We start from the raw sequence: 27182 nt of genomic DNA, 5'->3' as shown, positions 1-27182 counted from the left end.
AGGATTGGTAAAATGTGAGGGCTTCCTTTGCTAAAAATAATGATATGTATATTATGTGTTTTATGTATGTTATCTTATTTTGTTCTCATGGCAGTCTAAGAGACAGTTAATTTTATTTCTCATTTTACAAAGAAGGAAACTGTGGGTAAAGAAATTAAATTCAAGATCATACAACTGGCAGTAGAGTTTTGATTTGAACCTGAATTCTCAACTCATGTTTTTAATTGCTGTGATGATGATCAATGCTCAAATTATGGTCTCCACTTTAGAATCTTCAGAGTTTCTTGTTAAAAAAACAGATTCTCAAGCCTTATCCCTGACCTATGACTCAGACTGCATGGAGTCCACTGAAATTCAGTGATTACTTGTTTGAAAATCACTTAACTTACTAAGCTGCCTCTCTTTCCACTAATGGAAACCCACCTCCGATTGTATAAATGTAGCAACATTTCTGTTGCAAATCTGTGGTGATAACAGTCTGGAAGATAATTTCCTCCGGAATATATTATTGATGAGACTGTAATAAGCATGTGGGGTAATGGACTGATGTATTAATTGAACTGGGGAAGGCTTGTGGTTCATTGGTATCAGAGGATCTCCATCGTTTCTGATCTGGATTCACTCACTTATTTTAATAATTTCTGTGTGTAAGTGTGTGTGTGTGAAAGATGCTAGGTTTATGTGGCTGCTAGGTAGAGAAATTAGGTTCTGTGTTGTACTTGACAACATTAGAATTGTTTCGATCATTTTTACTGAGCAAAGGAAATTCTTTAAATTCAGAACTTTCCAGCAGATGAATTCTATGATTATGTATACGTTTAAACCTTTCAGATTTTGACAGTAAAAGTGGAAGGCTTTCCAAAACATCCTAAGGGAATTATTTCACGCAGAGATGTGGAAAAATTTCTTTCAAAGAAAAAGAGATTTCCAAAGAACTACATGGCACAGTACTTTAAACTCCTAGAAAAATTCCAGATTGCCTTGCCAATTGGAGAAGAATATTTACTGGTTCCAAGCAGGTAAGCTAAAACTTAAAAATTTAATTACTCTATGGAAATTTACCATATATTCTTTTAGTTGTGAAAGTAACTTTGGTCTATGATGAATGTACTAATTTTTTCCTTCTTGTGTAAACTTTGTACTGGAGTATAGCATTTTCTTTTGGTGAAGACTACATTTGACAGTTTAAAGATGTAAATGATTTTATATATATAATTATTATTTGATTTGACAATGCTCAGTTTATTTAAGAAAGGTTAATAGTGGAGATTAGAGTGTGTGTGTTTGTGTTGCTGTGTGTGTATGTATGTTCCTCATATGATATTGAAGGAGTTATTAGGCAGATTCTGGAGAAATGGTGATTTTTCAACAGAGTCTTTAAATAATTTATGACTGTGAATTTTCAGAGGATATGGCCAACACAAGGAGTCCTAAATTCTAGCACTGTGTTGTAGAAATTTTTCTTACTGCCTTATAAAACCTGGGAAATGTTATAAAGTAAATGACATTGAAAAGTACAAATTGCAATGATTGATGGATGGTAACTAATTCTAAACACAGATATACACTTGATTCTAGGACATACATATTTTAAAGTTTTATGTAATCCCTTTACTTATTATACATAACTATAATAATTTATTTATAATGTAAATAGGATTACTGAAAAATTTTCATACATCACTTTATCTGAGCATGATTTGAATTGATTAACCATTAAATTTTGAAGTAGGAAGAGTATGTAGCAAAATAACATTACTAAAAAATAAAGTTGCTTAGAATATTTATCATCATCAGTTCATTGATTTCAAGTAGTAAAGCACTCTGGTCAGCATGGTTGGGCATTTTCTGAAGCTATATAATGATAGTGTGCTTTTATCTTTAGTTTGTCTGACCACAGGCCTGTAATAGAGCTTCCCCATTGTGAGAACTCTGAAATTATCATTCGACTGTATGAAATGCCTTATTTTCCAATGGGCTTTTGGTCAAGATTAATCAATCGGTTGCTTGAAATTTCACCTTACATGCTTTCAGGAAGAGGTATGTATTTAATGAAGAATTAATATTTGGAGAAGATAGTTAGAAAGCATATTAAAATTAATATGTCATTTTCCTAGAGTTTACTGGCTTGTAATGCAGCTGAAAATCAGGAAATAAGCTCAAAAGACCTCAGCATGGCCAATATAAAAATATACATAGATAAATTCATGAAATTTGTTAAGAATAAAATTCCTCAAAGTCCACGTGTACTTACTTTAGGCACATTCACAATGTGTATGAATATCTTGCTTTGCAAGCCAAAGCAGACTAGAAGCAGCAGTTTTAAAAGATGAAATTACAGAGTCACTGGCGTAAAAACACCTATCTCCCTGCACGTACACACAAATAGTCATGCACGCGTGGAGAAATTAAAAACTAGAAATGACCACCCCCTCAGTCAGGGAGTTTTGTTTAATAGAGTAACAGGTCCTAACCATTCTCTGTGGGGACTACAATAGCTCTATTCTGCTGCATGGTCCCTGAGAGGTTTACAAAAAAGAATAAAGACTTTATCTTGCTATAATTATAAATGACAATGCTAGATCTTCCTCCTGGAAGAAAGAGAGATATTAGTGCTCCAAGGGGGAAAATATAATTTTTCTGTTTTGTGCTTAAAAGCAGCTTTATGGAGATGGTACTGTATTCTGAAATAAACCTTATCTTGCTTGCAGTTAATCAACATACAGATAGTTACATCACATCAAAGTGTTGATTTTAGCATTACCACCAACCTCTTTTTAAAAATTATGGGAACCTGTTTATGATTCTCTTTTTCATCTATTACATATGTTAAACTGCTTGACACCATCAACCTGAAATCTGTCTTAGGTAATCTACTGGGCATTTGTTTGTTTCATTTCAAAATTGAGGACAAAATATTTAATATTATATTTAACAGATAACATATCATTAACAATTCCAGTACTTTCCTTCAAAACAAATACATCTCTGTTACTGTCACTTGTAATATGTGCAGTGATTTCTTTTTTCCCCTACAGTTTATGGAACAACAAATAATTAACAGCTATATTTGGGTTCTTTTAAATTTCTTTCAGAACGAGCACTTCGCCCAAATAGAATGTACTGGCGACAAGGCATTTACTTGAATTGGTCTCCTGAAGCTTACTGCTTGGTAGGATCTGAAGTTTTAGATCATCACCCAGAGAGTTTCTTAAAAATTACAGTTCCCTCTTGTAGAAAAGGTAAGGAAATTAATTCAAAACGGAATTGTACCACTAAAGAAATCTAAACTTTTAAAAAGTTTCTATAGTTCTTTTCAGTTTGTGACAGGATAAGGTTCAGCTAGGATGTTAATCAAGTTTTCTTTGGATTACATAGGCTGTATTCTTTTGGGCCAAGTTGTGGACCACATTGATTCTCTCATGGAAGAGTGGTTTCCTGGATTACTGGAGATTGATATTTGCGGTGAAGGAGAAACTCTGCTGAAGAAATGGGCATTATATAGTTTTAATGATGGTGAAGAGCATCAAAAAATATTGCTTGACAACTTGATGAAGAAAGCAGAAGAAGGTATGTATGTGTTGACACAACTTACAAATGCTTTTAAGTGATTCTTTCAATATTTGCGAAGTGAGTTTTGAAATAAATGTAAAAATTGATTGCTCTTATTTACAAGGGATAAGTTAGAGGATACTATATTCAATTATAGTTAACAGTTCAGAAAAATATATTTATTGCCAGTAAGATCTTATACTTTAGATTAAGAAAAAATGTTGGTGTGAGAGTTTGAATACTGGCTACTGGGCAATGATATGTCATCTGTGAAGTGAGATTATTAACCAAAACTATGCCATACAATTGTTATGAAGATTAGAATAGATGATACATGGATGTAACTTAGTAATGTCAGCCATATGCTGTGTTCCATGAATGTTGTGAAAGTAAAGAATATATAATTTCCTAGTCATATATCAATAGCCTAGGCAGTTCTGAGTTCTACTTTCTAGTGAGTGAACCTAGGAATGAGTTTTTAAACTTCCAAATAGAGAGTAACTCAACTTTTAAAACATTCTCAAATTTTCTAGAGAAAAATAAGATTGGAAAGTGAACCTAAGAGTGATTGGAACGCATAGACAATATGTGATTATTTCTGTAAATCAAAAGGACAAATTTATGTACAATCTTAAAGGTTTATCTTTTAAAAAAATGTTTTATGTACTTCTCAGGAGACCTCCTAGTAAATCCAGATCAACCAAGACTCACAATTCCAATATCTCAGATTGCTCCTGATTTGATTTTGGCTGATCTACCTAGAAATATTATGTTGAATAATGATGAATTGGAATTTGAACAAGCTCCAGAGTTTCTCTTAGGTAACTGTTTTTGTTGGTTTGAGAATAAAAATTAGGGTATGGTTTTTATTTATAATCTAGCAAATATTCACATATAATTACATTGTCATAGTTTTTAGTATCTTCATATATTTTTGTAATTTTTTCCTTTGGGATAATATATTTTAAAGTAACGTGTTACAAATCTGGAATTTGCTTTGCTTGCACACATTTGTATGCTAGGTTTCCATCTCTGTGGAAGCACAGGTATTTATGAAACATATCCTTGCATTTGTTTTAATTGTTCGATTGTCAGTGATAGGGAAGGCAGTTAGGAAATTTTCAGAGGAGTAATTCAGCCATTTTCCAGTTGCAAAAAGAATAAATAAAGGAGAAACACCTCTATGTAGTGATAGTGGCAGTTATGTTACTGTATATAACAAGCATAAATTTTCATTAAAAGAGTCACAAAAACCAATTTGGGTTTAAAAATTCAAAAGTATTAGATTGGTAATATACTCAAGTTCTAAACATTCCCAAGAGTCCTTGGGACCTGAGAAGAGTATTGAATTTATTTAATGTAAAGTATTTAAAGACAATTCTGACTTTACTTTGTGGAGTATTTGTTGCTGTTATGAATATTTACATTTAATTTTAATTAAACTTTCACAGAGAGGATGATTAAAATATATGCCAGAATATTAATATTATTAATAAACCAAGTCTAAAATTCAGGATATGACATGTAGGAGTAAATAAACTCCTTGTACCTTTATTTTTTACATTGATTGGGAAATTTAGGATGATTTTAAATACCTTAGAACTCTAGAAGTGAATATATTATTACTACAAGGTTAATGCAAAATGCTGAATTAGCAACACTGAATCTTAGGTCTTAACCAACACCAAACTTGACTTGTGATTTGAAAGATACAGGCAAGTACCAGGCATACTATTTTCTTTCTCTGAAAGAGTTTTCAAGCCATCACATACCGTTCTTCCAAATATACCTCTTATTGCACTAAAAGATGTGTGTTGGGTTAATGGACACATTTTGAGCAATGTTATGTAGAAGTGTTCAAAAAGTTCATTTTTTGAAACACCTGTGTTTTTTCCCAGTTTTATTGAGGTGTAATTGACATATAGCACTGTATAAGTTTAAGGTGTACAGTGTAATAACCTCACTTACATATATGGTGAAATGATTACCACAATAACTTTATTAGCATCTATCTTTGCATATATTAATATATAAAAAAATAAAAATAAAAAAAATTTGTTCTGATGAGAACTCTTAGGATTTACTCTCTTAACAACTTCCATGTGTATTTTATAGCACTGTTAACTAGAGTAATCATACTGTACATTACATCCCTAGTACTTATTTAACTTATAACTGGAAGTTTGTACCTTTTGACTACCTTCTAAAGCACCTATGTTTTATATGCTTTTATTTAGCAGATAGGTGGCTCAGACAGTAAAGAATCTGCCTGTAATGCAGGAGACTTGAGTTCGATCCCTGGGTTGGGAGGATCCCTTGGAGAAAGGAATGGCTCCCCACTCCGGTATTCTTGTCTGGAGAATTCCGTGGACAGAGGAGCCTGGTGGGCTACAGTCCATGGGGTCGCAAAGAGTCGGACATGACTGAGTGACCTTTCACTTCACACACACTTCACACAGATAGGAGAATGCTTATGGGTACTCCTTATACTCTGACCCCATTTCCAATAAATTCATAGGTTCTATGTTTATTTACAAAAAGCAATCTAGATCAGAGCTTCTTAACCTCTGCACTTTTGCTATTCGGAACTAGATAGTTCTTTGTTGGAGGGAGTGTCCTCCGCATTGCATGGTATTTAGCAGTATCCTGGTCTCTACCCACTGGAGGTCAGTAATAATATCTCACCCCATCCCAGATGTGACAACCAAAAATATCTGCAAACACTGTCAAGGGTGGTGGTTAGAGGTCAGGCGCATCATCACCCTAATTGAGAACCACTGACCTAAACAAACCAGATACATTGTTCTAAAAACATTTTACAGTCAGAGAGGTACTGGTTGAGCTAAGGGAGAAACAAGAGCTCTGTAAATTACGGCATAACAAGGAGATGGAGATCTGAAGATAGAAAGCATGTTTAAGAAATGTTAACTATTCCAGCTTGCTAGATCGGTTGTTCTCAACCCTGGTGGTTTATGCTGTTACCAGCAGAGTTAAAAGAAAAAAAATCCTGATGAACTGTGCCTCCTAGGATTGATTAGGTAAGAATCTTTGAGGATAGATTCAGACTATCCTATGTTCAAAAAGCTCAGGTAAGAATCTTTGAGGATAGATTCAGACTATCCTATGTTCAAAAAGCTATTTAGATGCACTGTGAAGCCAAATCTAGGAGGAGAATTACTGGCCCAGAGTCTAGACAGTGAGAATAGAAAGAAGTGGAGCCAGGAGGAGAACCACAAAGGGAACTTGGGGCTGCAATATGAATATGAACTTGATTTTGAATTTAATTTGGTAGATAATGTAGAATGATTTGTTTTTGAGCAAGAGAATGACATAATCAAAATGCAATTACAGAGCTAATTTTTCAGGAGAGAGAGAATGAGTTAGGGGTAATGAAGTCATGAGGCCCACACGTGTAGGCAGAAAGCATGAAGGTACCAAGAGGGTGCAATTGTAGTGGAAATGGAAAGGGAGGCTTGGGCATTAGAGAGGCAGCACAGTAGAGCTGGTCAGCTGTGGGGCTGTCATGAGGCACGTTATCTTATGAGGCATGAGATAATTTTTTTGTTTTTGACTCCAGAATGACCACAAAAAGAGTTTTATTTTGTTTTTGTCAGATATATGAAAGACAGGATGAAAACTATTTTGGAGAAAAGATGATGAATGGGACTTTTGATGGAATGCAGTTGAGATTCAGAAGAGCACGCCAGTGCTTATCTCCAACACAGAGCTGTAAATATAGGGTAGAGTTCACGTGGTAGCTGTGACTATAGATTTAAATGTGAAAATTCTCTGCATTCAGAGATAGATGAAGTTAGGGAATACATAAGGTAATTGAGTAGGAAGTTTGTAAAAGGAAGACAGAAAGGCTAGAGACAAAATCTTTAGTTGTAACTTGGTTCCTAGAGTAGAAGAAGGAAGAGCAAGCATTAAAGAAGGCTTGATGTACTGAAACTTGTGGGTCAGATTTCTCTTCAAAACAAATATAATTACAAAAGATACAATTTGTTGAGTTTTTCTGCTTGCACAGATTAACCCAAGTGCTTTGTACTTTCTTTTTGAAAGGTGATGGCAGTTTTGGATCTGTTTATCGAGCAGCCTACCAAGGAGAAGAAGTGGCTGTGAAGATTTTTAATAAACATACATCACTTAGGCTGTTAAGACAAGTAAGAAATGCAACAATATTATTACATTAAATAATACATCGTTAATCTTCTGGAACCCTTGTTTGGCACATGCTTGTATTGACCCTGTTTTCAAAGTTGAGTTTCGTTATAAAATCCCACTTTTGTCCTTTCCTTATGGAGTGAAATAGGTTTATTTTGTTTCTCTTGTTGAAAAACAAACAAAAGACAGTATTCTGAGAATTCTTGTTCCAGGCTTCACAAGTCCAAAAGAAAAGAGGGCACCTCTTTTGCATTTTTGCAATTCAAAGGAACCAAAATCCATATAACAGTAGTCCATTTGAAAACTTCTCCTGGACTCAGTTAAGTCACATGTTCTTTTTTCAGCAAGTACCGATATTCATGGCAGTGCTGTTGCTGACTGGCATAGGCCTATGTTGTTGAACCAATCTCTGTGGTAATGAGCAGGGTATTTTTAAAAATATTCCCCTTTTTCCCTGAAGCTGGGCTTGCAGTCAGTTCAGTTCAGTCACTAGTCATGTCTGACTCTTTGCGACCCCATGGACTGATTGGAATCAGTTCCCCTTAAACTGATTGGAATCAGTTCCCCTTAAAGTTCATCAGCTGTTTACGTGAGGGTTGGGTACCACAGCAAAAGTCCAGGATACTCTTAGGAAGAATGAAAGTTGTTTGAATGCATAACCAAGAGTAGTCACTCCATTGCCCTTTCTTGTTTTGAATACTGGTGGGGATTTATTGCTTTTTTTCTGAGTCTTTCCTAGCAGTAGGGATGAGTGAGAGAGACACAGTGAAGACAGATAAAATCCAGTGTGGATTCTGCATTCTTACACCAGAACTCAACTGTATTTTTCAGTCTATTCATTCTTATTTTTCTTGATTTATTAAAAAAAATTGTGCCCATGTCTGAATCTAAATAACTAATGTAAACAAAAAGTACAGTTGCAAAATTAGTTACTCTGAATAATGAAAAAATTTCATGTCTGTGTAAAATGTCCTGGAGTAATTTTAATTATTAGTACCAAAGGTTACACAGTAGCTCTAGGAATAAACTAATAAACATTTTGTATATATTATTTTGTAAGTCAGTGAACCAAATCTGGGCACAATCTCTTTTCTGTCTGTAGGCAGTTTGTTATATAAATTGACTTTTCAGTCTTGATCATTAGTCTTCAACATGTTTCAAATTTTATGTAATGTGCTCAGGAAACCTTGTTGGAAATCAGAACACTAGAAAAGCATTTTGGACTGATTAGTGTATAGGCAGCTAGATGAACCAAGGAAATAATAGAAATAGAAAGGGTATATGTAATGTGTTTCTTAAAAAAAAAAAGAAAAACGCTTCAGTGTTCAGTGCTACGTTTTGAGGGTCATTCTACCTGTGGTTATGAATCAGGGCTGATCTGTTACAGTCTTTTGCTCCTTGCTGTCTGCAATCAGTGAGCTGTTTCTCTAGAATAGGAAATTTGGATTAGGCTTCTGTCTGTGCCTATGAAAGAAAACAGAGCTAAATTGACTTGTTCTCATCAATTTTAGTCAACTGAGCTAATCAGACATGGAAAAAAAAAGATTTTTATCTACTCTGAAAGTATGATTGCAGTTTGAAGCCTGTGTTCTTAAAAATCTCCTCTTAGGGCACTGAGCCTTTATTCTTCAGCTTGCAGAATTCTTCATACTTCAGTTTCCTGATAAATGCAGTTGGTACTGATACTCCCCATCTTTGAAGCCAGTTATTAAGAAGCAGGGCTGCTGATGAAATCATAGTTTAAAAGATGAATTAATTTAATACCACAGAAGCTATAAATTTCAAGTAAATATAGTTTCAGAGTAGAGTGAAATATACAGAATAATATGTGTATAGAATTCAAAAACAACCATATCATGAAAGAGATTATAAAGTCTCACGTGATATGACCTAGAATCAGGATAAAGACCTCTCTGTTCCAGCTAACTTCTTGGATTAGAGAGAGATTGTTGCACCTGGGGATTACCAGGGCCAATCACTCTGAAGAAGTAAGAGTTTTAAGCTAAGGTCTGAATGGCAAGAAAACTTTAGCTATGTGAAGGTTGAAGAGATTTCTAGGCAGAGGGATCATCAAGGGCAAATACCCTGTGGCTGGAAGGAAGAAGCCGGGTGTATGCTGGGATTGGGCTTTTGGGGATTTAATAACACAGGTGTTACGGGAAGATGGTGAACAAGGAGGAGAGAGAAAGGAGATGAGGTTTGAGCGATCAGGTCAGGTCATGAAGGCTGTGTAAGTGCATGGGATCTCAATCTAAAAGTAACAGGAAGTCAGTAGAGAGTTTTTAGGTGGGGGGCAATGTCACATATTTCTGTAGACTTAGATACTCTTCTCCATAAACCTTTCTAGTCATCAAACCAGAGACAATAGGCAGGCTGTTCCTCAGACACCAAGTGCAGTTGATCAGTAGTGGCTGCTCAGGAATCTGTGGCTAAGGAAGATTCAGTAGGTAAGACTGACATGAACTATTAATGTTGCCACTGTGTATGTATTGTCCCAGCATTAAATGTTCTGATAAAGCAAAGCAAACAGAAAAGGAGAACTTAAATGTTTAATTCACAGTGTAGTTGCAAAACCACTGGTTTAATTCTGAACACATGGAAAATATAAATAAGCTCAAAGAAGAAATGGAAAGTTTGCTGTAATCCAGTCACTCAGGGAAAACTGTTCTCCAAGTGCTGATGGACTTATGGAAGGAGGCATTTGCGTAAGAACTGATGGTCTATTTACTCTTAAATGATTTTTGACTTTGTAGGAGCTGGTGGTGCTCTGCCACCTCCACCATCCCAGCTTAATATCTTTGCTGGCAGCTGGGATTCGTCCTCGAATGTTGGTGATGGAATTAGCCTCCAAGGGTTCCCTGGACCGCCTGCTTCAGCAAGACAAAACCAGTCTTACCAGAACACTGCAGCACAGAATTGTGCTACATGTGGCCGATGGCTTGAGGTAATTGATTAGGTCATGCTGTTTTCTATTCAGTGCATAATGAATATGAGCCCAAACTTTGCTCTCAGACTTTGAGGACGGCGCTTCCCTGTAACAATGTGTCCTGGTAATATTTCACAAACTATTTGAGTGTAAAACTACCATTTCCCTGTTCAGATTTTGTAGTTTCATAAAATAAGAGTAAGAAAAGCACACGCACCTCATAGCTAACAGAAGTACAGTCTGAACCCAGAAGTCTTGCTCCAGAACCCATGATCTTAACCATGCACTGACCTCCCTCCCCTAAAAACATGTGGGTGAGGCTTCAAAGTATCAAGGAAAGTTTCAGTTATCATGGATAATTCTGATGAGGAGAGATGAGGTCGGATTTCTGAAAGGAGTTATTTAAGTCAGGTTGTCCTGAAAGACCACAGTGTATCTCCGAGGTACACCAGCCCTGCAGCTGGATGGTACCCAGACAGAGCCTTGGAGAGGCAGCATAGCAGAGAGAAAAGGCCATGGCCTTTGGAGATAGAGACTGGAATAAATCACTGCTTAATGTACTTACTTTCCTTTGATTTTATTTCTCTAATTCTCTGTTTTTTTGCAGTCTCTACACTGTGTCTAATACTTAATGTATAGTGTCCTGAGTATGTCTGTAATAATTGAAGACATCCCAAATTAAAGTCTTGATCCCCCCCTTTTCCACGCCTTCCCAACTCCAGTCAGCCTGGAGTCATCCTCCTCATGGCTGCCAGAGTGATTGTTCTAATATGGAAGCTGGATCACATCTTTCTTCTGTTATCAAACCTCTCCCACCACAATGTCTGGTCACCGTGCTTAGCCACACCCTTCCTGAGGTTTCTGGAATATACCAGGGGCTCTGTACCGTCTCTTCTCTCAGCCGGAAATGTCTAACCTGCGGAAAGCCTCTTGACTCACTTATTTCACTCAGATTCCTCAGAATGGAAGTCCCTGACTACCTCATGTCTCTCGGGCACCTGTAGCAATCATCACTGCCTAGTATTCTTTATATTTTCCTTTAAAAAGTTTGTTTATTGTCTATGTTTGCCACCACAATCTACGTGTCATGACATAAGGACTTTTCAGTTTGTTCACATTTGCACTGTAGCTCCAAGAATACCATATCCTCAATATACGTGTTGGCATTGAGGAGAGAGGGAGGAAAGAGGAAGGAAGGAAGACTGCCTGGAGTGTAGTAGCCTCAAAGTGGATGCAAATTTCCTTCTCTTCCTTCACTTCTTAAATAGTGTCTGTTCCTTTTGAGCAGTATCCAGAAAACTTAAATGGAATGGATGGTAAGGAAAACAAACATTTCTCACAAATAAATTAAACTGCTGATATATGGGATTTAACTATTAATACTGTATAAGGAATATAATAGGAGAATAAAATAAGTAGATTTCCTTTCCTGAAAAAGTCCATAAGCTGTTGAAAAACAGATTATTATAAGATAAGTGAAAGTCACTCAGTTGTGTCCTACTCTTTGTGACCCCATGGACTGTAGCCTGCCGGACTCCTCTGTCCATGGAGTTCTCCAAGCAAGAATACTGGAGTGACTAGCCATCCCTTTATCTTCCCAACCCAGTGGTCAAACCTGGGTCTCCCACACTGCAGGAAAATTCTTTACTGTTAGAGCTACCAAAAATGTGTTTGTAGCTCAGTTGTGTCTGACTCCTTGCAACCCCATGGACTGTGACTCGACAGGCTACTCTGTCCTTTGGATTCTCCAGGCAGAAATTCTGAAGTGGTTTGCCATTTCCTTCTCCAGGAGATTTTCCCAACCTGAGGATTAAACCCTGGTCTCCCGCATTGCAGGCAGTTTCTTTACCCTTTGAGCCACTAGGGAAGCCCTCCAAACATAAAAGCACATTTTGATCTGGGTTACTGTATCTACTTTTGAACAACAGGGAGAACCTTGTACTAAATTAATCTAGGAAAAGTGCAACCATGTCTTATCTATTTCAAAATTTGTATTGGTCATTTTCCTTAATTTAACTTACTCCAGGTCCTGTTTTTTTCCTAAATCATCTACATGATTCCCAAAGTACTTATTTGTGAAATGAATAATTGATTTTTTAAAAAAATTCATCACTGTTTGAAAGATCTCATCTTTTATATAACTTTCTGGTTCTTCAGCTCAGTTCAGTCGCTCAGTCTTGTCTGACTCTTTGCGACCTCATGGACTGCAGCACACCAGGCTTCCCTTTCCATCACCAACTCCCTGAGCCCTCAAACTCATCCCATCACATTGTTGATGCCATCCAACCATCTCATCCTGTGTTGTCCCCTTCTCCTCCTGCCTTCAATCTTTCCCAGCATCAAGATCTTTTCCAATAAGTTGGTTCTTTGCATCAGGTGGCTAAAGTATTGGAGTTTCAGCTTCAGCAGCAGTCCTTCCAATAAATATTCAGGACCAATTTCTTTTATTGACTAGTTGGATCTCTTGCAGTCCAAGGAACTCTTAAGGTCTTCTGCAATACCACAGTTCAAAAGTATCAATTCTTCACTGCTCAGCTTGGTTAAATAGTCCAACTCTCACAACCATACATGACTACTGGAAAAACCATAGCTTTGACTAGATGGACCTTTGTTAGCAAACTAATGTCTCTGCTTTTTATATGCTGATTAGGTTGGTCATAGCTTTTCTTCCAAGGAGCAAGCATCTTTTAATTTCATGGCTGCAGTCACCGTCTGCAGTGATTTTGGAGCCCAAAAGAAATAAAGTTGCTCACCTTTTCCATTGTTTCCCCTTCTATTTGCCATGAAGCGATGGGGCTGGATGCTATGATTTTAGTTTTCTGAATGTTGAGTTTTAAGCCAACTTTTTCACTCTACTCTTTCACTTTCATCAAGAGGCTGTTTAGTTCTTCGCTTTCTGCCATAAGTGTGGTATCATCTGCATATCTGAGGTTGTTGATATTTCTTCCATCATTATGATTCCAGCTTGTGCTTCATCCAGCATGATTCATTTCTCATGATGTACTCTGCATAGAAGTTAAATAAGCATGGTGACAATATACAGGCTTGACGTACTTCTTTTCCTATTTGGAACCAGTCTGTTGTCCCATGTCCAGTTCTAAATGTTGCTTCTTGACCTGCATACAGATTTCTCAGGAGGCAAGTTAGGTTGTCTGGCATTCCCATCTCTTGAAGAATTTTCTAGTTTGTTGTGATCCACACAGTCAAAGGCTTTGGCGTAGTCAATAAAGCAAAAGTAGACGATTTTCTGAAACTCTTGCTTTTTCGATGAGCCAGCGGATGTTGGCAGTTTGATCTCTGGTTCTTAGAGACCTTACTTAAAATAACGAGTCCAGCAGTTTCTGATAAAGTAAATGATCTCAGCATATTTTCCTATCATTTGCCTGATTTGTTTTCAGCATAATGCCAAGGTACCTTCTGGGTTCTGTACCATAAAAGGCTAATAGATTTTAATAGCTAGCAATCTTCTACTAGCACTAAGTGTATTTAAAAAACTCAGCATTAGAGTTTGTCTTCCCAAATATATTTTAGCATAGAGTCATAACTACAGAGATAGAAAGAGGCAATAAAGTCACATAATTTTGCAGCCCCTTAAATGATGGAGCTGTTTAGAGTGACATCCAAGAACTTTCTTCATGTTATATATTCTCTCTTGTGCATATCTTTTATATATTCTACATTCAGCTATTAACTTGTATCTCTAAATTGTCTGCTGCTTTGAGCTTTTTATTATAATCCTCAACTACCTTTGAAGATACTGAGTGCAGCACTTTCACAGCATCATCTTTTAGGATTTGAAATAGCTCAACTGGAATTCCATAACCTTCACTAGCTTTGTTCATAGTGATGCTTCCTAAGGCCCACTTGACTTCACATTCCAGGATGTCTGGTTCTAGATGAGTGATCATGCCATCATGATTATCTGGGTCATGAAGATCTTTTTGGTACAGTTCTTCTGTGTATTCTTGCCACCTCTTCTTAATATCTTCTGCTTCTGTTAGGTCCATACCATTTCTGTCCTTTATTGAGCCTGTCTTTGCATGAAATATTCCCTTGGTATCTCTAATTTTCTTGAAGAGATCTTTAGTCTTTCCCATTCTATTGTTTTCCTCTATTTCTTTGCACTAATCACTGAGGAAGGCTTTCTTATCTCTCCTTTCTATTCTTTGGAACTCTGCATTCAAATGGATTTATCTTTCCTTTTCTCCTTTGCTTTTTGCTTCTCTTCTTTTCACAGTTATTTGTAAGGTCTCCTCAGACGGCCATTTTGCTTTTTTGCATTTCTTCTTCTTGGGGACGGTCTTGATCCACTGCCTCCTGTACAATGTCACGAACCTCCATCAGTAGTTCATCAGGCACTCTGTCTGTGCGATCTAGTCCCATAAATCTATTTCTCACTTCCACTGTATAATCGTTAGGGATTTGATTTAGGTCATACCTGAATGGTCTAGTGGTTTTCCCTACTTTCTTCAATTTAAGTCTAAATTTGGCAATAAGGAGTTCATGATTTGAACCACAGTCAGCTTCTGGTCTTGTTTTTGCTGACTGTATAGAGCTTCTCCATCTTTGGCTGCAAATATAATCAATCTGATTTCAATGTGGACCATCTGGTGATAATGTGTAGAGTCTTCTCTTGTGTCATTGGAAGAGGGTGTTTGCTATGACCAGTGCATTCTCTTGGCAAAACTCTACTAGGCTTTGCCCTGCTTCATTCTGTACTCCAAGGTCAAATTTGCCTGTTACCCCAGGTATTTCTTGACTTCTACTTTTGCATTCCAGTCCCCTATAATGAAAGGGACATCTTTTTTGGGTGTTAGTTCTAGAAGGTCTTGTAGGTCTTCATAGAACCATTCAACTTCAGCTTCTTTAGCCTTACTGGTCAGGGCATAGACTTGGATTACCATGATATTGAATGGTTTGCCTTGGAAATGGAGATCATTCTGTCATTTTTGAGATTTCATCCAAGTACTGCATTTTGGACTCATTTCTTCTAAAGGATTCTTGCCCACAGTAGCAGATATAATGGTCATCTGAGTTAAATTCACCCATTCCAGTCCATTTTAGTTTGCTGATTCCTAAAATGTTGATGGTCACTCATGCCATCTCCTGTTTGACCACTTCCAATTTGCCTTGATTCATGGACCTAACATTCCAGGTTCCTATGAAATATTGCTCTTTACTGCATCAGACTTTACTTCCAGCACCAGTCACATCCACAACTGGGTGGTGTTTTTGCTTTGGCTCCATCTCTTCATTCCATCCAGTGTTGTTTTTCCACTAATCTCCAGTAGCATATTGGGCATTTACTGACCTGGGGAGTTCATCTTTCAGTGTCCTATCTTTTTGCCTTATGACAAACCTAGACAGCATATTAAAAAGCAGAGACATTGCTTTTCCAACAAAAGTCTGTTTAGTTAAGGCTATGGTTTTTCCAGTAGTCATGTATGAATTTGAGAGTTGAACTATAAAGAAAGCTGAGCGCTGAAGAATTGATGCTTTTGAACTGTGGTGTTGGAGAAGACTCTTGAGAGTCCCTTGGACTGCAAGAAGATCCAACCAGTCCATCCTAAAGGAAATTGGTCCTGAATATTCATTGGAAGGACTGATGTTGAAGCTGAAACTCCAATTCTTTGGCCACCTTATGTGAAGAGCTGACTCATTTGAAAAGACCCCGCTGCTGGGAAAGATTAAAGGAGAGAGGAGAAGGGGATGACAGAGGATGAGATGGTTGGATGGCATCACCGACTCAATGGACATGAGTTTACATGAGTAAACTCTGGGAGTTGGTGATACACTGGGACTGTCCATGGGCTCGCAAAGAGTGGGACATAACTGACCAACTGAACTGAATTGAACTAAACCTTTGAAGATATAGTAACCTATATTTCCTATAAGTTTGTGTTTAAATATTTTCAAAATTGAATTTATTTTCTCTTGTTTCACCATGAATCTGTTTTTTATTTTGTATCCCATTTGTCAACAAAGGTCTTTGTAATCACATCTAGACTACTCCCTCCCCCCCAAAAGTAAGTACTCCTTTGTCCAGTAGGTTATTTTTAACCTTGATTAATTTATTTTTATGCCACTACTGCTGTCTTGGTCTGATATTTATAGGTAATTATCAGAATATTTCTGATATCATATCATTCCAAAATAAAAATTTAAGTATTCTTGGAACTCCTTAGCATTTCAAGTTATCTGGAGAAAACATCTAAATTCCTGTCATAGCCTCAGAACTCTTTATGTATGCCTCTTGCCTGCCTCTCCAGACTCCTTTCATTCCATTGCCCACATTCCAACCATGCTGAAGAACTTGACTTCTCATTGGCGTCCGTGTCTATTCTTGCATTTGTCATTCCTGTCTTGTCAAAAAAAATCGTCCACCTAGAAAACTCATATTCCTTTAGAATTTGCTCACATACTGTCTTCACCGTGATGACTGACTACACCGTGAAGAGTGGACCTGGCTAAAACATGTTTCTTGACTCTGCTCCACACAGAACTTTACACTGGCTGCTGAAGAGGGAAAAGAAAGATAGAGATTATATTGCTCTTATCAAGATTGAAAACTTATAGTCTAGTGGGAGAGTCTGCTTTGGAACTACCAGAGAAGTCATACCAAATGCTAGGGAAGTATCACATTTTTGCAATCTTGTTAGAATACCCTTGTCTCCCTCTTGTTTGTGGCCCTAAAGATCAAGGAGACGAGGATGACTTTATATCCCCAGGGACTGTCCCTTATAGGTGCCAATATATATTTGTTAAATGAATGAAGATATTCTGTTCTTAGAATAATTCTCTTTAGGGTGAGATAAGGTTTACTGTAAGTTTCAAAGAAGTTTCTTTGCAACACTGATAACAATCACAATTTAAAAATAACTAAATTGAGTTTAGCCAGTTTGTTTTAATAAAATATTTGAAAATGATTATTGTCATATAATATATAAATTATGGCTGAATTATTCTTACTATGGCAACATCTGTACTTGTTATGTTTTTAAAGCTATTCTGCTATTTAAAGCTATTAAAACTGTACTTTTAAGATTAAATTCTGTAATTGAACATTTTAACTAATCCAGATAATCTTTCCTTCCCGCTGACATTATTTAAAATTGAGTTTAATTTTTTTAACCTTTGAAAACTGTTTTGAGAGAGTCTGTAGTCTTTAAATATTCTGAAAGAGGCATGCAATAGGAAGGATTTGGATGCTATTCAATACTGTATGACTTGGCTTTAACTTTTTTCTACTTAATCTCCCAGCTTTTCTCTTCAACAGGATAAGAGTAGCTAATGGCCTTTCAGTAAGCCCTCAGTAAATTTTTCTTTTAAGCCTATTACTTATTGTTAAGGTCAGCTTCATTAGTATATCTCTCTTACTTTCAGCCAAAAATATGTCTACTGAAAGGAATAGGCCTAATGTCAAATGTTGTAACTACATCCTGGAAGAGAAGGAATCTTTTATTGATGAAGTTAAATGATACATACATTCTAGGTCATCAATCAATGGAAAGTTCAGGATATTTCTGCCTCTCTGCTCCTAATCCCTCTAGCAGTGATTAGTACTCAGTAATGGAGCAAATATTTATTAATATAAGGTGCTGCTGCTGCCGCTAAGTCACTTCAGTCATGTCCAACTCTGTGCGACCCCATACACGGCAGCCCACCAGGCTCCACCGTCCCTGGGATTCTCCAGGCAAGAACAGTGGAGTGGGTTGCCATTTCCTTCTCCAGTGCATGAAAGTGAAAAGTGAAAGGGAAGTCACTCAGTTGTGTCTGACTCTTCACGACCCCATGGACTGCAGCCCACCAGGCTCCTCCGGTGAGCCTATACCAAAAGCCACAAACAAAGGATTTAAATTTACCTCTCTTAAGTTCTGTGAAAAAATATATTTTCAGTTCAGTTCAGTCGTGTCCTACTCTTTGCAACCCCATGTACTGCAGCATGCCAGGCTTCCTTGTCCATCACCAACTCCCGGAGCTTGCTCAAACTCATGTCCGTTGAGTTTGATGATGCCATCCAACCATCTCATCCTTTGTTGTCCCCTTCTCCTCCTGCCTTCAATCTTTCCCAGCATCAGGGTCTTTTCCAGTAAGTTAGTCTTTGCATCAGTTGGCCAAAGTATTAGAGTTTCAGCTTTAGCATCAGTCCTTCCAATTCAGTACTGATTTCCTTTAGGATGGACTGGTTGGATCTCCTTGCAGTCCAAGGGACTCTCAAGAGTCTTCTCCAACACCACAGTTCAAAAGCATCAATTCTTCACTGCTCAGGTTTCTTAAATAGTTCAACTCTCATATCCATACATGACTACTGGAAAAACCATAGCTTTGACTAGACAGACCTTTGTTGGTAAAGTAATGTCTCTGCTTTGTATATGCAGTCTAGATTAGTCATAGCTTTCCTTCCAAGGAGCAAGTGTCTTTTAATTTCATGGCTTCAGTCACCATCTGCAGTGATTCTAGAGCCCAAGAAAATAGTCTGTCATTTTCCCCCCATCTATTTGCCATGAAGTGATGGGACCAGATGCCATGATCTTAGTTTTCTGAATGTTGAGTTTTAAGCCAACTTTTTCACTCTACTCTTTCACTTTCATCAAGAGGCTCTTTAGGTCTTTTGCACTTTCTGCCATAAGGGTGGTGTCATCTATGTATCTGAGGTTATTGATATTTCTCCCAGCAATCTTGATTCCAGCTTGTGCTTCATCTAGCCTGGCATTTCACATAATGTACTCTGTATAGAAGTTAAATAAGCAAGGTGACAATATACAGCCTTGTAGTTCTGTGAAAAATTGTAACTTCAAGGTAGGACATAATATAGTTGTGAGGTCATGTGCAGAACTATGACAAATTTGATGTCAACGGGTAGGGTGAAAAGAGCTGGGGGAAAATCTGAATTTTTTAGATGGGTAAGGAAAGGTAATAGCATTACTTTAGAACTAGGGATAGCTCTTTGGCCATGTTTCTAAAATGGACAAGACCTGGTTAAGAGGAAAACTTAGTTTTGTTTTTTTATGTTAACCAGTTTTTATTCTTCACCTACAGTGAATGTCAAACTCTGGTTGCCAATGGTTGAATGGATCAATTTCTAAAAGGAAAGACTTTAAAATTCCCCACATCACCTTTCCTAAGACAGTGGTTTACTCACTCCAGCTCTCAATTCAAGTTGTTCTTTGATAATTCATAGTAGATCTGGGTTTAAAGTAGATTGCACCTTCAAATGATACAGTACAAATAGCTGAAAAAGTCTTTTATTTTAATTTGTTAACTATTGAAAAAGTAGAAAACATTTTCCAAAAAATTAGGAATTGTTTTATTCAGAAAAAAATTAATATAAAAGGAGAGATAATTTTAAAGGCTATGAAGAACTTCTAAAATTGTTAAATAAATGAGAGTTATAAAAAATACTATCAATTCTTATTTAATGTATTTTCATTTTAAACCAGTTAAAATATTTGCATGATATTGAGGGAATTCAGAATTCCTTTTAATGATTATTAAAGTATACAGAAAAGAAGTCTCAAAAAAATACATGTTCTGCTTAAAGTGGTTGTGCCTTAAAGTTTAAATCACTTATCAGAATTTAACATATTTTTTAGTTTGTTTTAAATGCATAAACTTTGTAAAACTGTGCTTACATATTTTGATTTCCTTCTACAGTATCTTTTAACTTTGAAGGTAAAACTTAGCACAGAATTTTGATGCTTTTCCTAGTGAATATGTACATTTAAAAAAATAATGCCAAAATATATTATGATATAAGCACATTTTAATAGAATTTCCTGTGCATTTTATGGCAGATACCTCCATTCGGCCATGATTATATACCGTGACTTGAAGCCCCACAATGTGTTGCTTTTCACCTTGTATCCCAATGCTGCCATCATCGCCAAGATTGCGGACTATGGGATTGCTCAGTACTGCTGTAGAATGGGGATAAAAACTTCAGAGGGCACTCCAGGTAGGTAACAAGGTGTGCTTGATAATGTTCTCTTCAGTATGGGTAACCACTGCCCTTAGCTGTGAGTTCAGGAGACTCAAGAGAACACTGTAGCCTATCACACTGTGAACAGATGTTCATTTATAGTTGTGACCAGTATATTTGTGATTTTGATCATTGTATCCAGTAGGGTAAAAAAATCAACTCATGTAATTTTATAGGGAAAAAGTCAAATTATAAAACATAGAGTATGTTTGATGTCAATTTATGTTTGTAAAAGTTGGATTTCTTAAAAACATTGAATTACTAAAGAGGTGGTAAGGGAACCACAAAGTTTTAATCTGGCTACTGTTGACACTTACATAAAATGAGGCAAACTAGATTTAGGATCACAAACCTTTTTTCTTTTTTTATAACTAGGAAATCCAAATAACTTTGAAAATCCAAAGATTTTTTTTTAAATAACTGATTTCATGGTGAAATCTGGCCTAAAGGAATTGACTCTCTTTATGGTCTTTATTTCTCATACTCACTGTGAATGTGTATGTTTCATGGCAGAAATATAAACATGTTTGAGGATAGGGTGCTGGCTCTGATCCCACTGAAGGTTAGTGTAATTTGTTATATGCATTATTACTAACTTTTGTAAATATTAAAAAGTATAAATCCCTAAATAATTGTAGTGCCAAGAGTTTCAGATAAGGACTTTGGTGCTGCTGGAGTTCTTTGTTGCACTCTTCTTGATACAAGCATACTTTCTTACTCTTTTTTTTTAACATATATATATATATGTACATATACGTATGTACATTTTTTAATTAAAATTTTTTTTAATTTAAAAAATTTTAATTTTACTGGAGTAGAATTCCCTGTGCTAAACAGTAGGTCCTTGTTGGTTATCTAGTTTACATATAGTAGTGTGTGTATGTTCATTGCAAGCTCCTGCTTTAACCCTCCCTGCCACATTTTCCCTTTGGTAATCATGAGTTTGTTTTTGATATGTGTAAATAAGTTCTGTTGTCTTCTTTTTAATAAATAAGTTCATTTGTGTTATTTCAAAAAAAAAATTAGATTCCACATATAAGTGATATGACATTTGTCTTTGACTTAGTATGGTAATCTCTAGGTACATCTGGTGTTGCTGCAAATGGCTATATTTCATTCTATTTTTTATTGCTGAGTAATATTTCATTGTATATATGTGTTACATCTTCTTTATCCATTTGTCTATCAGTGGACATTTAGGTTGATACCATGTCTTGGCTATTGTAAATAGCATTGTAGTGAACATTGGGGTACATGTATCTCTTCAAATTATGATTTTCTCCAGATATAAGCGTAGGAATGGAATTGCTGAATCATATGTTAGCTCTATTTTTAGTACTTTTAATGAACCTCCACACTCTTCTACCTAGTGGTTGTACCATTTACATTTTCACCAACAGTGTAGGAGAGTTCTGATCGGTACATGAGTTTAAACCTTTAACTACTGAACTTCATTTTTCTTTCTTCATAGTTTATTGATTGTTAACACAAATACTTAAAAATTTCATAGTGTCTCTTTTTGACCCTGTAAAAAAATATGAGTCAAGGTTATTATGTAAAATGAGACATATCCATTCTGCATATTATATCATATTATATATGTACTGTCATATTATGGTCTCCAGAAATCACAAGCATCATTTTCTTACCTTATATTTTAATGTAGCATTTTTTTTCTTTAAAGTGAAAGAAGGTTTATTCAGAGAGAAACGCACTCCACAGACAGAGTGTGGATCATCTTGGAAGGCAAGAGAGGCACCAGGGTATGGGATTGTCAGTTTTTATGTTGTTGTTGCTATTCAGTCACTAAGTCGTGTTGGACTCTTTTCGACCACGTGGACCTCGGCGTGCCAGGCTTCCCTATCCTTCACTGTGTTCCAGACTTTGCTGAAACTCATATTCATTGAGTCAATGATGCTATCCTACCATATCATCCTCTCTTGCCTGCTTCTCCTGTCCTCAATCTGTACCAGCATCAGGGTCTTTTCTAGTGAGTCAGCTCTTTGCATCAGGTGGCCAACGTACTGGAGCCTCAGCTTCAGTATCAGTCTTTCCAGTGAGTACTCAGGATTGATTTTCTTTAGGATTGACTGGTTTCATTTCCTTGCTGGCCAACTCTTTGTGACCCTAGGGACTGAAGACCACCAGGCTCCTCTGTCCTTGGGATTCTCTAAGCAAGCATACTGGAGTGAGTTGCCAGGCCCTTCTCCAGGGAATCTTCTGGACCCAGGGATTAAACCTGCATCTCTTGTGTCTCCTCCTTTAGCAGGAGGTTCTTTACCACTCTCGCCACCTGGAAAAAAAATCTTGCTGTCCAAGAGAGTTTCAACAGTCTTCTCTAGCACCACAGTTTGAAAGCATCAGTTCTTTGGGGCTCAGCCTTCATTCCCTGATGACTCATTGGTAAAAGAAATCACCTGCCAATGAAGGAGACATGGGTTCCATTCTTGGGTCATTAAGAACCCCTGGAGAAGGAAATGGCAACCCACTCCAGTTTCTTGCCTGGAAAACCCCATGGATAGAGAAGCCTGGCAGGCTGTAGTCCATGTGGTTGCAAAGAGTCGGACACGATGAGCAACTAAATAACAACAGCCTTGGTTATGGTCCAATTCCCACATCTGTACATGACTGTTGGAAAAACCATAGCTTTGAATATATAGACCTTTGTCAGCAAAGTGATATTTCTGCTTTTAAAATTGCTATCTAGGTTTGTCAGCTTTCCTTCCAAGGAGCAAGTGTCTTTTAATTTCATGGCTGCAGTCAAGGTGTGCAGTGATTTTGGAGGCCAAGAAAATAAAATCTGTCACTGTTTCCATTGTTTTCCCATCTATTTGCCATGCAGTGACGGCACTAGATGCTGTGATCTTAGTTTTTTGAATATTGAGTTTCAAGCCAACTTTCTTATGCTCTTCTTTCATGCTCATCAGGAGGCTCTTGAGTTCCTCTTGCTTTCTGACATTAGAGTGATATCATCTGAATATCTGAGGTTATTGATATTTCTCCCAGCAATCTTGATTCCAGCTTGTGATTCATCCAGCCAGGTATTTCGCATGATGTACTCTTCATAGAAGTTAAATAAGCATAGTGACAGTAAACAGCCTTGACTTCTTTACGAGTTTTGAACTAGTCCATTGTTCCATGTCTGGTTCCAGCTGTTGCTTCTTGACCTGCATACAGGTTTCTCAGGAAACAGGTAAGGTGATCTAGTATTCCCATCTTTTTAAGAATTTTTCTACAGTTTGTTGTATCCACATAGTCAAAAGCTTTAGTGTAGTCAATGAAGCAGAAGTTTTTCTGGAATTCCCTTGCTTTCTCTAATGATCCAGCATATGTTGGCAATTTGATCTCTGGTTCCTGTGCTTTTTCTAAATCTAGTTTGTACATCTGGAAGTTGTTGGCTCATGTCCAGCTGAAGCCTGGCTTGATGGATTTTGAACAAACCTTGCAGTACAAGAAAACCTTACTGTACAAGCAAACCTTGTACGGTAGTTTGAACATCTTTGGCGTTGCCCTTCTTTGGGGTAAGAATGAAAACTGACCTTTTCCAGTCATTTGGCTACTGCTGAGTTTTCCAAACTTGCTGATGTATTGAGTGCATGTATTTAACAGCATCATCTTTTTAGGATTTTAAATAGCTCACATGGAATTCCATCACCTCCACTAGCTTTGGAGTTAAGCTGTTTAAGGCCCACCTGAATTTATACTCTAGGATATCTGGCTCTAGGTGACTGACCACACCATCCTGGTTATCTGCATCCAATTATCACTGGTTATTAAGACCTCTTTGTATAGTTCTTCTGTGTATTCTTACCACCTCTTCTTAATCTATTCTGCTTCTGTTAGGTCCTTACTGTTTCTATCCTTTATCGTGTTCATCCTTGCATGAAATATCACCTTGATATCTCCAATTTTCTTGAAGAAATTTCTAGTATTTCCCATTTTATTGTTTTCTTCTATTTTTCTTTTGCATTGTTCATTTAAGAAGGCTTTGTTATCTCTCCTTGCTATTCTCTTGAACTCTGCATTCAGATGGGTATATCTTTCCATTTCTCCTTTCTTTTCACTCCTCTTTTTTTTTTTCCTTTAAGGTCTCGGGGTCCAGCCCCAGTGGGTCCAGGGTAATTCAAAGGTGGGGACGGGATTGGCGTCCTAGGAAAAAACTTATTTAATTACATATATAGAGAAGAGATTAGAAACGGATAGTGTAGTATGAAAATTAGTGGAGAAAAAGAGGCTGAATAACTTGGTTTATGTGGAATACCAATCACCACCTACGTAGGCCACAGGCATCTTTCCATTCTCCCGAAGGAGAGGAGGCACTGAGGCCTCCCCGGTCTGATCTTAGAAGCCCAGACAAAATTAGCAGGCTTTGTGAGTACCCACGTACCAGATGGGAATTCAGCCAGAAAAACGGGGAGCAAGAAAGAACGACATGGGGGAATCAGTCTTTCCAGAAACTGATCCAATTTCTTTATTTTTTAGGTTTGCTTACATACCTTTTGTTATACATAGGGATGAATACAGAGTCATGTGGGTGTCAGCAGTCCTGACCTTTATCAAAATCAGGTGCTTCACATAAATGTATAGAAAAAGGTCTTAGGGGTTTTACATCATCTTCTGGCCATGAGGCCTGCTGACATTTTATGATCCTTTCTTTCTGATAACCAAAAAACTTATTTTTCCCAAGGATATTTTTTCTTAAACCAGGCACCACCCTCCAAATAAAGTTGCATTCCTATAGGGTGAGGGTGTAGTGAGTTACAATCAAGAAAGGAATTTATTTAACCCAAGGTTAACATGATTAATCTTAAAGGTTAATACTTATTTCTCCTATATGCTTAAAGGTTAATACTTATTTCTCCTATATGCTAATTATATTCATTATAAGGGCAAGGAATATGGAGATTTAGCAGCAAACATCAGCCCAAAAAATGAAAACCCTTCACCAATGTTTCCCTTAAGATCTATTTAGTCTTAAGATAGTGATAAAGTTACATTTTTGCATAGCAAGGACACAGTTATTTATAACAAAGTACAGTGATCTATAACAAAAAGAGAAAATTCATTAACTCAAAGTCTAGTATTGCTAACATCAAAAACTACTATATTTCCTTTTCTATATTCCAAATACATTGATTAATATATTCCCAGGTGCCTAAGGATATGGAGGCCTGGCGGCAATTATTGACTCAACAATGAGAAAAGCCCTATGCTAATTAAGACTTTCAAGATACTCCAAACTCTCTGTGCTGTTTAAGGTTGAGAGGTAGTAAACAATCATGGGCCTAGTGGCAGGAGTATGGATAATCCTGTCACACAAGCTAGTTTGCCAGCAGAGAGGTTTGACCTGAGACACCCTTGTCATACCCAGGGCAGGGAATTAGCAGCAATTATTGGCACAACAAATGAAAAACACTCCATCAATATAATTCCTAAACAACCCACTATACCAATAATTTTCTAACTTCCCAAAAGAATCTGCCCTTAGTAAGTCTAAAACATCTCGTGCCTCTCACAGTTGGGAGGCTGCAAACAATCACATGTGGCCAGACGAACCCCTACAGGCAGGCTAGATAATGTTCAGACGAGTTCCTAAGTTGAAACACTCTTATCACGCCCAGGAATTTTTATTCACTTGGAGCTGTAAGCTAACTCCTTCTCTGAGAGAGGTAATGGGGGTCAGTTCAGTTCAGTTCAGTTGCTCAGTCGTGTCTGACTCTTTGCGACCCCATGAATCCCAGCACGCCAGGCCTCCCTGTCCATCACCATCTCGCGGAGTTCACTCAGACTCACGTCCATCGAGTCAGTGATGCCATCCAGCCATCTCATCCTCGGTTGTCCCCTTCTCCTCCTGCCCTCAATCTCTCCCAGAATCAGAGTCTTTTCCAATGAGTCAACTCTTCGCATGAGGTGGCCAAAGTACTGGAGCTTCAGCTTTAGCATCATTCCTTCCAAAGAAATCCCAGGGTTGATCTCCTTCAGAATGGACTGGTTGGATCTCCTTGCAGTCCAAGGGACTCTCAAGAGTCTTCTCCAACACCACAGTTCAAAAGCATCAATTCTTTGGCACTCAGCCTTCTTCACAGTCCAAATCTCACATCCATACATGACCACAGGAAAAACCATAGCCTTGACTAGACGGACCTAAGTCGGCAAAGTAATGTCTCTGCTTTTGAATATGCTATCTAGGTTGGTCATAACTTTTCTTCCAAGGAGTAAGCATGTTTTAATTTCATGGCTGTAGTCACCATCTGCAGTGATTTTGGAGCCCCAAAAAATAAAGTCTGACACTGTTTCCACTGTTTCCCCATCTATTTCCCATGAAGTGATGGGACCAGATGCCATGATTTTCATTTTCTGAATATTGAGCTTTAAGCCAACTTTTTCACTCTATTCTTTCACTTTCATCAAGAGGCTTTTTAGCTCCTCTTCACTTTCTGCCATAAGGGTGGTGTCATCTGCATATCTGAGGTGATTGATATTTCTCCTGGAAATCTTTATTCCAGCTTGTGTTTCTTCCAGTCCAGCATTTCTCATGATGTACTCTGCATAGAATTTAAA

The 27182-nt window shown here is 37.2% G+C and overlaps 1 protein-coding gene across 3 annotated transcripts in view; it reads left to right on the top strand.

Annotated features, from left to right (window-relative positions):
• Positions 1 to 27182, top strand: part of LRRK2 (leucine rich repeat kinase 2) — a 214333-nt gene that overhangs the window by 133063 nt on the left and 54088 nt on the right. For all 3 annotated transcript variants that reach the window (XR_011255928.1, XM_069584612.1, XM_069584613.1), the window contains exons 34-41: positions 832 to 1019; positions 1886 to 2040; positions 3096 to 3242; positions 3379 to 3570; positions 4227 to 4373; positions 7615 to 7715; positions 10470 to 10660; positions 20437 to 20597. Coding sequence is in view for 2 of the 3 variants with exons in the window: in XM_069584612.1 (XP_069440713.1) it covers positions 832 to 1019; positions 1886 to 2040; positions 3096 to 3242; positions 3379 to 3570; positions 4227 to 4373; positions 7615 to 7715; positions 10470 to 10660; positions 20437 to 20597 (1282 nt within the window). In the remaining variant the exon portion in view is untranslated. The remainder of the gene's footprint in view (positions 1 to 831; positions 1020 to 1885; positions 2041 to 3095; positions 3243 to 3378; positions 3571 to 4226; positions 4374 to 7614; positions 7716 to 10469; positions 10661 to 20436; positions 20598 to 27182) is intronic.

This window comes from Ovis canadensis, chromosome 3, assembly GCF_042477335.2.
Source record: "Ovis canadensis isolate MfBH-ARS-UI-01 breed Bighorn chromosome 3, ARS-UI_OviCan_v2, whole genome shotgun sequence".
Lineage (NCBI taxonomy): Eukaryota > Metazoa > Chordata > Mammalia > Artiodactyla > Bovidae > Ovis > Ovis canadensis.
The sequence above is the reverse complement of the archived record's forward strand: the minus strand, read 5'-3'. Positions and strand labels throughout refer to the sequence as shown.